Source organism: Limulus polyphemus, unplaced genomic scaffold (genome assembly GCF_000517525.1).
Source record: "Limulus polyphemus unplaced genomic scaffold, Limulus_polyphemus-2.1.2 Scaffold1275, whole genome shotgun sequence".
Classification (NCBI taxonomy): domain Eukaryota; kingdom Metazoa; phylum Arthropoda; class Merostomata; order Xiphosura; family Limulidae; genus Limulus; species Limulus polyphemus.
The window spans coordinates 178,995-193,315 of NW_013666885.1; the positions used below are offsets into that span (position 1 = coordinate 178,995).

At 32.0% G+C, this 14,321-nt stretch overlaps 1 protein-coding gene across 1 annotated transcript in view; it reads left to right on the forward strand.

The window, feature by feature from the left end:
* Window positions 1-5,451, forward strand: part of LOC106462885 (jun dimerization protein 2-like) — a 54,154-nt gene extending 48,703 nt beyond the window's left edge. The window contains exons 3-4 of the mRNA XM_013922851.2: window positions 3,359-3,466; window positions 5,039-5,451. Coding sequence (XP_013778305.1) covers window positions 3,359-3,466; window positions 5,039-5,215 — 285 coding nt within the window. The 3' untranslated portion in view covers window positions 5,216-5,451. The remainder of the gene's footprint in view (window positions 1-3,358; window positions 3,467-5,038) is intronic.
* The last annotated feature ends 8,870 nt before the right edge of the window (window positions 5,452-14,321 follow it).

Below are 14,321 nucleotides of genomic sequence, written 5' to 3' on the forward strand. Positions count from 1 at the left end.
AAGCCCAAACATTGGCAGTGCGTGCTCATGGAAAGCTGCCTTCCCTCTAGTCTTACACTGCTAAATTAGGGACGGCTAGCGCAGATAGCCCTCGTGTAGCTTTGCGCGAAATTCAAAACAAATAATCTTCGTGTCTCTTACCTGTCCGCCTATCTTAATTTCTATCTATCTATTAAGGAGAGAAGTTATTATTTATTTATGTTAAAATCATCTGGAAGACGTAATGAATACATTGAACTATTGTTTCGCCTTTCCTTTTTTAGCTACCCTGTAAACCATTTCAAAAAACTATAAAGTAAATTTCGTAGACAAACAGTCTCCGAGCCAGCAGTTTATTCTACCTTGACCCTTTTTCGGGGGGAATGAGAGATAACGTTATCTAAACGTATTATAACCTTGAGCTTTTAAACCCCTCCTTATCGAGTCACATGGATAAGTAAATGTGCTTTTGAGTCATTTTTTCATTCTAGATAAACGGATCTAAAGTACCAACATGCGTTTTTTTTTCTTGAATTCCAAAAACATCAGTCTCAGTGTTTAGCTTTATAAAAATATATATACATAGATTTATATACATACACATATATATAACATACAGGTACGAGGAAAATACATTAGGTTGGTACTTAAAGAATTCCCAAACGTGAATTTTTGATAGAATATGAAGTCTTGTAGAAAATTAACTTATGTTTTAGATTCTATAAGGCAATAAAAAATAAAACAAATACTCAAATACTAGTGTTATACCTATACAATACAATGCAATACCAAGTATGGTGTATAAGATTTGTTTTTGAAGAGTGGTATTACAAATTTTGATCTAGATAATCGCCAGCTTTGAACATCCGGACTTTTTTCGTTCTTTTTTTTTTTTAAGATCGAAGATCATAATCACTCTTGCCCCCAATGGCTCAATGAACATTCTGGAGGTTTATCACGTCTAAAGACGGGTTTCGATACCCGTGGTGGAAACAGCACCGATAGCCCATTGTGTAACTTTGTGCTTACAACAAACAAATAAAAAATGTAGAATCACTTTTCCATAAAGTTTTAATGTGTTTAGAGTCTGGTGTAGGTTTTTTTATCGCTTCTCGTTCAATATATATATAAAAATACATGAGACTTTTTTAACATGTAAGTGAGATTAGGAGAATGAAGACATACCTAAATGTACTAAACAATCTAAAAATATACGGTTATATGAAACACGAGAAGTCAAAATTTACACATACTAAAATCAGTGTTATAACTACAGTTAAGTGTTTTAGAAAGAAAAGTAAGCGCTTATAATGATGTTTAATGTAAAGATAAAAATGAGGATGTATTAGGAAACTAAGAGAACAATAACTAGATATTTTCGAATTTATAAGAGCGACAAAATTCCTTTTTTTCACAACTCTACTACACTATTGAAGTTAATGTGATTGAATTTTGACTTAGCACGAGCAAGAAAGCTCACCTGGATACAGAAAATAAGCTTACAGACGCGGCAGATAATATATATATACCAAGAAATTTACGACGATGTAAACTGTTGATATCACATCACCATACAAAAAACAAAAACATTATTGATTAATATGATAATATTTAATTAATATGATAATATATTGTCAAAGAACAAATAAACAGTGTATAAAACATGATCATATATATACTCGTATATATATATATATGCAGAGCGATAAAAGGAGTATTAATGTTGTCTTGGCCGAGAGTTCTAATACTTGGAATAATCTGTCTACAAAACGCGTACCTTACGTTCTTATTGGCTGATGTTTTGGTTGTTATTGTTGTTGGTTTTTTTTGTTTTTTTTTTAGGATAAGAACATGAAATTCTGTATATGTGACTTGAATCATATGTGAAATCAGAGCTCAAGAAGTAGAATATGACACACAGAAATATATGGGCTAGTTTCTAACGTGCAAACTTTGATACAAATCTACTGAAACTTTGACGTTTCGATTGTGTACGATAACGTTAGATTATACATGTTTTTTCTTTTCTTTTCTTAGAGCTGTTCTCACTGCTGTAGATATAAACCAGTCCGTTACGCTGCTGCCATGGCAACACTTCCCAACTTCACACTTTAGGGATTCTGGTAATGAACCGTACAGTATTTTTCCACAACGTTGTAGTCACCGCTAATTATCAGTCTTAAAGTAAAATCCAAGAGAGAGGGAGAATATCAGGTTCACTATGCCCGTACTTTGATATGGCAAATTTTTATATACTGACGTGTTCTCCAGCATTGGTGTGTGTGTGTGTGTGTGTGTGTATTTCCTTCTCTCCAGTATTCATATAAAAACTCAGCTAGATACTCGCGCTTGAGAAAAACTATACCCGACTATCTTTACCACCAGAAGATGTCGCTTTGGCATCTGAGTGATTAATCGTCTCTTTTCGACGTACCAGGGTGCGCTGATATCGCATGCGGCCACTTTCCGTTATTTTTGTGCATAAAAAATCGAATTTCTTCCTGTTTTTTTTTGTCTTGAATTTTACCTTCATTATGTTCATATTACAGTCCGCGCGAAAGAGGAATAAAGTTCCTCGTGTATAAAGCTGATATATACAGAAACACGTGACTTCGTAAAAACGAGTCCATTATCAGCAGGCTTTACGGGTTCATAATTATCTCCTTGGCAACATAGTATTTTTAATCTTTAGTACAACTATTATAAAGTCCAGATATCGTCTATAAGTGTGTTATTTTTTATAGCAAAGCTACATCGGACTATTTGATGTATCTACCGAGGGGGAATCGAACGCCTGAATTTAGCGTTGTAAATCTGTAGACTTACCGCAGTACCACCGGGAGACTGTACATACATAATTACATTATTTGAAATAATTGTTTAAAACCTCTTTGTTCTATTTGTCGGTACATCTGTTAGAGTTAATATCTTGGGGTTTATTTAGCATAAATTATGAACCGGAGTATTGTTTCTTGCAAAGACAGTGCGGTCGCCTCTATTTCATTATTAGTGGTCCCATGTAAAGTTTATTCTTAATTTTCAAGCAAGCCTCATAAATGTACACAAATAAACTTAGATTGAAATAAGCTGTATTTAACTAAGAATATCTTATAAGCTGACCTGTAGTTTTCTTTGTTCAATTATATACCTGTCCTAACCGATAATGATAAAACGCCTCATTTTAAATTTTGCATTTTGAATTTCTAAGCAAATAGGCTTGGAGATATAAAAGTGGTCTTTAATAAGAATTCGAACTTTTTTAGGACTATTACGTACTTACAAGTGCTGATTAGTGACTCGCGGGTTCATGTTATGACAATACTTGTTAAATGGATTAAAAAATTTTTTATCCACTAATCTCCAATCTCATCATATATAGCTCACGGAAGAGGATGAAATGAGGAGGAGGAGGAGAAGGGAGAGGAACAAGATAGCAGCCACTAAATGCAGGAACAAGAAGAAGGAAAGGACGCATAAACTAGCTATAGTAAGTAACATGCGAGATTAAAATAAAACCATAACGTATCTGGTTCGGCGAATTTCTTTTTTATAACATATATAAACGTATACATATTTTACACGTTCATGCACCATTCCAGTTTCTTCTTAATGAATACTATTGTAATTATATGTTAATGGACTTTTGCATAATGAATACTTGTTTGTTACACTAGTTATTTCTTAATGAACACTAGTAGACTTTTGCATAGTGAATACTGTTATGCTATACCGGTTTCTTGTTAATGAATACCAGTAGACTTGTACTTTAATGGACTTTTGCACTATGAATACTGGTGTGCTATACCCGTTTCTTCTTAATGAATACTAGTAGACTTTTGCATATTGAATACTGTTATGCTACACCGGTTTCTTCTTAATGAACACCAGTAGACTTGTACTTTAATGGACTTTTGCATAGTGAATATTGGTGTGTTATACCAGTTACTTCTCAATGAATACTTGTGTTATACCGATTACTTATTAATAAACACAGGTATATTATATCAGTTTCTGCTTAGTGACTTCTGGGTAGTGAATGCTGGAGTGTTATACCGGTTTATTTTTAGCGAATGTTAGTGTACTTTACTGATCTTTTGAAATTAGATACGGATGTGCTGTACTGATTTCTGCTTCTTGAATGTTGCTTTTTGTACTTGTATTTTCACGGTTGATTGAGCTAATTTCTTCCTAATGAACTGTAACTTGCTCTGCCATTTTCTGCCTGATGAAGGTTAGAATGTTGAACTTTGCAGTTTGTTTTTCTATATACTGTATATTGTAACGGTTTCTGCCTGACAAAGGCTAATTATATTTTATATTTTGTTCCTCTATATAGTAACGGTTTCTGCCTGATAAAGGCTAATGATCTATATATTTTGTTCCTCTGTATACTTTATATTGTAACGGTTTCTGCCTGATAAAGACTAACATGCCGAACTGTATATTTTGTTTTTTTTGTTTGTTTATCTGTAATTTATTAATGGGCTATCTGTGCTCTGCCCATCACGAGTATCGAAACCCGGTTTCTAGCCTTGTAAGTCCGCAGACATACCACTGTATCTCTGGGGCACTTGTTTTTCTGTATATTATATATTGTTAAAGTTTCTGTCTGACAAAGGCTAACATGCTAAACTGTATATTTTGTTTTTCTATTGTAACGATCTCTGTGTGCTTAATGAAAAACTTTTATTCGTTTCTGTCTTAGGAATGATTTAGAGATGTCTTAGTTTATATCTTATAAATAATTATTTTTATATTTGATTTTGTGTAAAGGAGTTAAGTAGATATTCTTTATTTTTGGCTCAAACTATATATTACGCAAAATACGCATCTTGGTCAAAACTTAACTCAGTAATTTAATTTATTTCAATTTAATAAAGTTTTAAAATTTTTCAATAAAATTTCCGAAACATGGAAATATAATGAAATAGACCCATATTTATACATCATCCTGGAGGGGGGGGGGATCTTCATACTTCTACAACGCTCTTGTTTGGTGTCAATACAAATAATGTACACCACTTTTTTCTTTCAATCTAATTTGTGTTGTCTTTTCTAGGAGTCGGATCATCTTGAGGTAAATAACGTTGCTTTAAGAACGGAAATCCACAACTTGGAACTGGAAAGACAAGAACTATTAAATTTGCTCACAAACCACCTGCCTCGCTGTTGCCTACCTTCGCAGCAGAACTCATGTGCGCAGCCGCACGCGACTTACCCTTGTCCAATAGTGTGAGCGTATACATCACCCAAAGCTGAAGGAACCTGATTTGGAATTTGAGGAGAGAATTTGTCTTTCTAATATTTGTTCATGTTTTGTGATACCTGGGGATGGTATAAAACAGCCAAATATTTATTGTTTACCTTACTCTGGTGGCGGAAAACTTGAGGAGGGATTTTGTCTTTTCTAAACCCTCTGACATAGAGGGATGATGTGAGGTGACTAATTCTATTAAGGAATCGGATAACTTATTCTGGTGCTTTTGGAGAGGTGACAATAAGCTTAAAATATTTGAATGAAATTTCTCCCATAATAAGTCTTTTTGTTCAGCAGGATTTTTATTTCGTTTCTTTCTGGAAAAAAATAAACAAATACCCATGCCCTTCCTGTAAATAAGAATTAAAAATCACAGAATACAATAAGCACATGACCCTCAAATTTGGTGAAGGACTGCTTAGTTTCTTGGTTATATTAAAGATTTAAAGTAATTGAATGCGATTTAATGTAAAAGAAACTCCACTTGAAAAAAAAAAAGAGATGAAGTTAGCTTACAAAGAAATGGACATTGGAATATTAAATCTAAGAAGTGAATGCCCTACTTGACTGAATTGCAAATATAGTTTGAAGAAACGGCTTTCAACTGTCTACAGTTTTGGCTTGAAAAGAAACTTGAATTACAACAACTATTGATTGAATTTCAAAACTTAATTTAGTTTCTCCGAGAAAAAAAGTTTCACTTTCAGATTTTTATTTTTTATATGTATGGAAGTATTAATTTTATCTTGGTCGTGGAAGAATGAATCTGGCTTGAACGTTTCCGAAACGATGAAGTTTCATTCCACGAAAACATGCCGGGAAGTGAAAATGGAAGTTAAGAAAGTGTTTTAATTACTTAATGAAGTACTGGAATCTTTTTTTCGGTAGAAAAGACATATTTGTTTTATGGTAGTTGTTTTGGTGAAAGATATATACCCATTTCTTGAAGACAGTTTTTTGACATGTCGTTTTACTCAAGTCATGGAGTGAATGAATTTTTCTAAATTAAGTAAAGCATACATGGTTATTTTACGATAATTGACTTATAGGCACCTGTAGCAACTCTCATATTCTCAATGAATGGGCAGATCTGAATTTGAACTTGGGTAGAACCTTCGTGTGTTTTTTTTCTTTTGTGATACAAGAACAGTTACGATGGAAATAAGATTTCGAGAGATAGAATTAAATGATAAAAATTAAACTTACTCATGTTTCGTTAAAATGTTTATTTGTTTAACCAATTACGTACTTTATCAATTATTTCTAATCCCTTTGATTCATTAACAATGATCTTCAGAGTTACAAAAAGAAATATTCTTTGTTACAATTTTTATTTTGTTCTCAAAGTTAGCAGTTGATATTTTGCCTGGTTTCCTATCTAAATAGTTATTTTTATGTTTTTGGCTGAAGATGTATAACTTTATCCTGTTATGACTGTTTGCATGTGTGCTAGAGCTACAACGTGCATGATGCATCGTTAACCATTTTCGTCAGATTAGATATACCTATGATTAAATAGTGTTGGAAGATTTCAAAATGACTGTTTTCATAACGAACTTGCTGTACGTTTATTAAAACAGAAGATGTGTCAAAATTAAAATGTTAATGTTTTGACGTTTATTTTTGAAACCTTATTCAGGTTTTCAGGAAACATTATTCTGTTTTTCTCGGAGAGTTTGACTTTGAAGTTGAAACTTTGTTTAGGTTTATATGAAGCTCTAAGTTAAGTAGTCTTTCCTGTTAACGCTTTGAACGTCATATTAAAATATTATTCAGGTTCTAGAAAAGGTTTTCTGGTCTGCTTTTCTTGATGAACTTTAACTTTGATGTTAAGACCATGTTTGGGATCCCACGAAGGCGTTGCTTCTTGGTAACGTTTATATTTGAAGAAAGAAAAATACGACATCAGACAAACGATGATAAATTAGTGAAGGCGAATTTATTATGAATATTGAAAATTCTTTAAAAACTATATCAGCCCAACGGATTATTTGATTAACATTCAAATCAAGATCGAGTGTACTACACAGTCATGCCTGAAATCATATCGTTATTTCTAATCTTCATCATATATATATATACATATATAGACACATACGTACATATAATAAGCATACTCATTCCATTACTTCTTTTCAACTCGGTAAATAATTAGAGTAAACCTTATAGTATAGTCTAAGAAAACTTGGCTTAAAGATCGTTCCTATGTAAAGTAACTTGAATGTTGTATAGTAAATCTATAATTTCCCCAAACCATCAAAAAATACACACATATACATATATATGTGTGTGTGTGTATAATAAAAACTAAACATTAGATTATTTTTGATAAAAAATATCCTGTTTTGAAATCTTCCAAAAGTGTTTTAGGATCAAAGGAAAACATACTAATAAAACTAATTCAGTTAATTCTTATAGCATAATTAGAAATATAGGTGCATGCAGTTTACTAATAGAAAATAATATACTGTAAGCAATATTTTTTTATCATTATAACTTTATTTCAAATGCGAGTATTAGGAATCAGATTTTGTGAAGCTATACTTGTCTTCTAGTCCTCCAAAAATTATTGGAATAGCTGTTTCAAATTAGACAATTATTTGAAATTTAAATTTCTTTTCATTTCGATATTAAATTTCTTTCAAACTGAGGAGTTCTATCATAAGAAACGTGGACCTGAAATATATTCTAATGTCTCAATTCGTTCCTGCTGGGAATGTTAAAAGTTCTTTGCCCGAGCTTCCGTCACTTGAATAGCATTTTATGTAACGTTCTTGCTCAATGTAGCCTGTGTTTTCCGAGTTGTTCTAGTCTCAGGATACGGGAGCCCTGTATGGATGAATGTCTATCAATAGCTCATGGTAATAGTGTTTTAACGTCATCGCAGCAGACCAAGTCTTTATAACATTTTTCTTGGAAGAAATGGGTGAAGATAATCAATAATGAGCCTTTTGATGAAACGTTATGTTTCTGCGTTATTGACGAAACTTAAGTCCTTAAAAGAAAGTCAACGATCTTTAGTTTCCGCTTTGCTATATCCGTAAATATCAGCAATTGTATTAAAATAGACAAAAAAAAATAAAGTTTGGAGATGAAAAAAAAAGCGGTACTAATGAATTTTCACGTCCGAGGAACCTTCCAGAGTGTCACTACCAGTGGTGACATGACCATGGAGGGAAGTTTGACAAAAATATGATGACCCCGTAAGTGCCAAATTGTCAGCAAAGCTCTAGTGTTCACTTTCCCGTTGACATAAGTTTAATTGAACAGCTCGTCACTGACCTACTTACATTAGCGTTAAGAGGATGATCACGTGATGAGGTCTAAAATAGGATAAACACAGTAAATGATGACCCACAGTGGTGAGGCTGATCCCAAGCTAAATAGGAAAAAGAAAGCCGTAGTGATGAGTCAGGGCTAGGTTCAAATTGCTCTACTCTTGGTTCCACGATGCTTTAGTTAGCCGAGTGTGTTTGCCTTGCCAGCACTATTGCGTATTGTTGTGAAATTCACTGTGATAATTTAGACTACAGAAGACGAAGACGGTCTTCGAACAGACCTCCGGGATTGGAGTTGAAGATAGAAGACAGAAAAAAATATAAAAAATCGTAAATATAGGAATACGAGGTGGCGCTCAAGCTAGCTACATGTGTGTGTGTGTGGTGTAACACCTACTGGGTGGTAGTTTTGTGACATATGCCTTGATTTTTGTTTATCAGTATTATTGCCAACTCTGTTGCAAGCGATGTTAATTTTGTCTACTATACATTATAACACATGCGGTGTATAAAGATATTTTGGTAAGTTCAAAAGCTCGAGCATTGGTCGTCCATTGCTGTCTTTATATGTTTAGTGGTTAACTGTTTGCGGAAATCACTAATCCAAAATTTGTACCTGTTAAATTAATTTCATCAGAATTATTTGAAGAAGTATTGTTTTTCTGGTTTTATTGGAATAAATGTTGCTTTTTTTTTACTATGAAATTATTGCAATAGTGCTCAAAAGTGTTGTTTTTAAAATCACTATCAGTAAATTTTCACCACAATGAGCGTGTTGCTTCACATATAAATCGACTGTATAAAAATACTGAACTTTTGAACATGCAAACGATTACAACGTTTACCTAAGTTTGTTTTCTAAAATTACAGAATAAATCATTTCACAACGTTTACTTACTTTGAAAGTAAAAAGTGCTTGAACAGATGATAAAGAAAAGGTAATGCGAACTCGTTTTAGTACAAACAGTTTGTTTGTTCATTGTTAAGCACAAAGTTGCACAATGGAATATCTGTGATATATCAACCACGGGTATCGAAACCAGAATATTAGCGTTATAAGCCTACATACTTATCGCTAAGCGACTGGGGACAGCGCAAACATAAAAGTGACAATGGGAATAAATTACAGTCAACCAAAAACTCTAACATAAAATTAAACATTCATCTTGAGGCAAAAGTAAATTAAATAGAAACCGCAGTCTCTGGTGGCTCAGCGGTTAACAAGAACGCTTACAACGCCAAAATACGGAGTTCGATACCTGCAGTGGGCACAGCGAAAGTAACCTATTTAGCAGCTTTGCGCGTAACGACAAATAGCAGTTGCATTGTTATTGTTTTCGTCGGTAAACTAAATTACTGAGTTTCTAGCGTTATTAACCTCAATTAATTCTGCACTTAATCACGTTATTCTTTGTTAATTGTTTTTCTGTTTTGATTTGGAATAGCCATGATAGAATAGTTCGAGAAATCTACAGTCGCTTCCGTTGTACTAATAACGACTAAGTCATTAATGTGCTTTCCATGTCTTACAACAGTACCGTTAGTTCTTGTATAATTTTACCAAAATTAATTAGCATTATACAGGTGATAAAATATCTTTTTCTCGTAGCTCTCAAAAGAAAAATAATTTAAAAGTGGGTGAAAAATGTGTATGAAGAATGGTGAACGTTTTGAGCATGTCGGAAACGTTAACTAAAGACAAAAAAAAAAGCACATAAAAATAAATTTGTGCTAATAACTTTCCCTTTAGTATGATTTCATTAATATGTGAATTAATTTAACCCACTTCATAGATTAGAATTATTGCTCTGTTTTAGATATTAGAAAGTAACAATGATTTTGTATAATTATTTTTGATGGCCAAAAAAAACAACAACAAATATATGTATAGATATTATAAGTTATGTTTTGCCATAATTGGAACATTAATGAAATATCTTAAATTAAAGAATTCTTTGACAGAACAAATAACATCTAGTTTGCGTTTGCGAATTTTTAATTAATTCCATTTTATGGTGGAATGTTACGTTTTATAATAAATCATAATATAAGTATGGTGATTATAAATGAAAATCATAATTTCCATACCAATACGATGCGAGATCATTGCATTTGACTTATTTATGTGTATTTACATAAATAAGAATGATTAATTGATCACACTTTTGATAAGAGCTATTTGGTTTTATTGTATGTATAATGATGTATTTTTATAGAAGACATAAAAGGGTGTGTGTGTGTTTTTTTAGAGTTCATGTCTTAACGCACAACTTTCACAATTTATGTGTTTTTATAGTCGTTAGTTATATTATTTGAAGAGTTTAATTTTCTTTTTCTTTTATTTTTTTTGTGTGTGGACAATTCCTACTATTTCGTATTGGGATTTAATTGAATTATTTAACGAAATCCCACTTTCTCTCCAGATCTGAAGTTACGCATTGATATTTTACCACATTGTATATAAATGCTTGATTAAGTAATTCTTCCTTTTCAAGATACAAATATTTAATCAGTAGGAGAGCCGCCTCGTAGTAAGCGTAGTAACAAGGCACTTTTCCAAATACTGTTGTTTTTCTTTTCTACCTAGCAACACTATAACTTAAACCTAATTGCTGTGGTATTACCTAAACTTCTTAACTCTACCTTGGTATTACTTTCCTATCTAGACATCCTAGCAGCACTATAACTTAAACCTAATTGCTGTGGTATTACCTAAACTTCTTAACTCTACCTTGGTATTACTTTCCTATCTAGACATCCTAGCAGCACTATAACTTAAACCTAATTGCTGTAGTATTACTTAAACTTCTTAACTCTACCTTGGTATTACTTTCCTATCCAGACATCCTAGCAGCACTATAACTTAAACCTAATTGCTGTAGTATTACTTAAACTTCTTAACTCTACCATGATTTGGTTTTCTGCACAGATGCAGCTTATTCTTGAAGAATTTGTTCTAGATTTAGTTTTTGTTTTAGCAAGTTTCGCAGACTTGGTAGATTTTTTGTTGTTTTACCATTTCATATGCAGTAGTTTTTTCGTATTTTCTCACTATTAGAAAAACTGATGTACAAAGTGAAAATGAGTGATTTTGGTGTGGTCTAAACTCGGAAAGTTAATTAGTTATTAGCATTTCTGTTAAAAGTTCCTGCAATATACCAGTCAAACTTACCTTCAAAGAATTATAGGTTCTTACATTTCTACACCATATTTCCAAAAACTATTACTGTTTTCCGATGTAAAGCGTTATTTTCAAGAAAAACCAATAGTAAAAGATGCAGTTTTTATTATTGTTATTTCATTCCCAATAAAAAAATTTTTCTTGTTTGGTTCATAGGTGAGTTCTGATGCGATTTGTTACTAATGTTAATGTAAATGAAAACGTTGAGCCGATTGGTTATTTGTAGTTAATATTTTTCTACCAATTAGCTTACAACAGTATTTTAGTTACATGTTTTATATATATTACATAATGTAATTTTAAGTAAAAAAATTGTTTATATATATATATATATTATACGTGTTTTTCTCTATTAAGTGTTTGCTGATATCCCCGAGTAGTTTATATTTGGTACTTTCACCCTGAACGGTATCTTATGCGACACATGGGCTAAATGATCAAGTCAGATACCCTAAGGTACGGGCATAACATGCTACTACTTATTTTCAACTACTAACCAGTGGGAAGGCAATAAGTTAAAAGCGCTCCTACCTTCACAACTCATCTTAACCGAATAACGGTATTAGTTATCATTAACTATAACATCTGAACAGCTAAAAGTACGAAATTTACTCAACGGTATATCGCAACTTAAACCTCGTATCTCCGAACCGCAGCTCGCCGGGCTAACCACCAGGTCTCTTCCGGCCCATGATGTTTGCAGTAGTTAAAGTGTAGTTTGGTGTGTTCTTTATTGTGTTTATGTTACTAATAAAACACTATCCAGCCGCAAGAACGCACATTATTCTTAATTCTCTTCCTGTGAATTGAGTGTGATTTGAATTTTGTTGAGCGTAGCATTTTTTTTTTCAAGCTATTTGAATTTTTTCGGACCGGTGAGTTTATATTATTAACGATGACTTCACAGTTCAACTTGTCTGATTAAGTTTCCTCTCCAGTTACTTTTTGTTTTAAAAGTTATATATATATATATATATATCACTGGCTTTAGAGCATACCAATTACAATTGTTAGAGCATAATTATACATAAATCTACATAGCAGAATATGTTTATTAACAGAATAACGCCATGACTTTAACTAAACGTTTTATATGTGAACATAATATTAAAACTTCGAAACGATGTAAATAAATACAAATATTATATCTAAAAATAAGGGTGTTGTTGCTACAACCATTCATTAAAAGAAACTCATTAGTGTTTTTTCTTGGCTGAGCAAAATTTTACAGAGTCACTTGGCATTGAAAAAGTTGTTTAAAATCGAACAGAGATTGTGGAATGTCAGTAATAAGGTAACCATGCTTACACTTCAGACTTATTTCTTACCTAGTATGTTGAATGTAAACAATATTCTGCATAAACAGACTCATTTACACGAAACAGACGTTTTAGTTGAAAGGAAATGTTTCACATATTAATAAATTAAATAAATCATATTTTCCATTTTTATTAATTAGTCATGATTTCCTATATTTCTTTCTCGTACGAAATCAAAAGCCTTTAAAACCAAAAAAAAAATTGTGCTCAAGTTTTGTAACCTTACTTAAAGTATTCAAAATAATTATAATTAAGTTGATATTTTTTAAAATACTCGTAAATAAGAATATATGGCATGGTTGAAAATGTTTTCTGTAGAAAAAATTAATTAGCTGGCGTTTTATATTTTAAGAAAGGCTGTTCACAATAGTTTCATGTACTATTATCAAAGTATGGGAAGCAAATACATTTTTAGATAACGCTGTTTGGTATCATGCTTTTGAGTTAAAGTTAAAATTCAGTTTTTTATTTTATTTTCTCGGAGAAGATTTTTACTTTAGTGCTTTTACTTCATTATCGAGTAATACAAGATGACCAGAAGCATACGTAAAATAATATAAAACATTTAATCTTGCTAATCTTATTTCATGAACTAACGTTTTACTTCAACAGTTATTTGTTTACCTTCGCTGGAAGTTCTGTTTTAAGATGTTCGGCTTTTTAAACTGGTCTAAAAATATCGCGAATTATTTATAGAATTTACTTTCCTGCGAATACGAGTTAAAACTGTATTTTTATATTTAATAGTATTCTGTTGAAATTTTATCTGTCAATTTTTGTAGTTTAAAAATCTAGTTGGAAAGATAAATGAATACACCAGGTGGCGATATAAAAAACAAAGTTCAAGCACGAGGCGGTTTGGTCAGTTACGATGAGACTACTAGACTTTTGTACAACTAGATGTCATGTGTATTTCAAGATCTATCATGATAAAATATTGACATTAAAGTATATTTGTACTCCAGAATATCTAATTAAAAATAAAACATAATTACACATTATTTCATAAGTAGTATATTCACGTGCACACTTGTATAGAAGCGTGCTAACCCTATAGTATGTGAACAAACCGTCTCGTGCGAAGTTCAAAACAATTTAACAATATGCATTACAAACTTGGCTATTTTTTTTACTATTTAAAATCTCGTGTTGATACTTTAAGTGTCCCTTCTTAGAAATCGACCATTGTCACGATATGCGCAATTAACATTTTAAAAGTATGTATCATGGTTCCTTTATTTCAGCTCTAAAATGAATTGCTTAAATATGTGATTAGTGAACACTGGTTTTCCTCTGGATTAATTGTG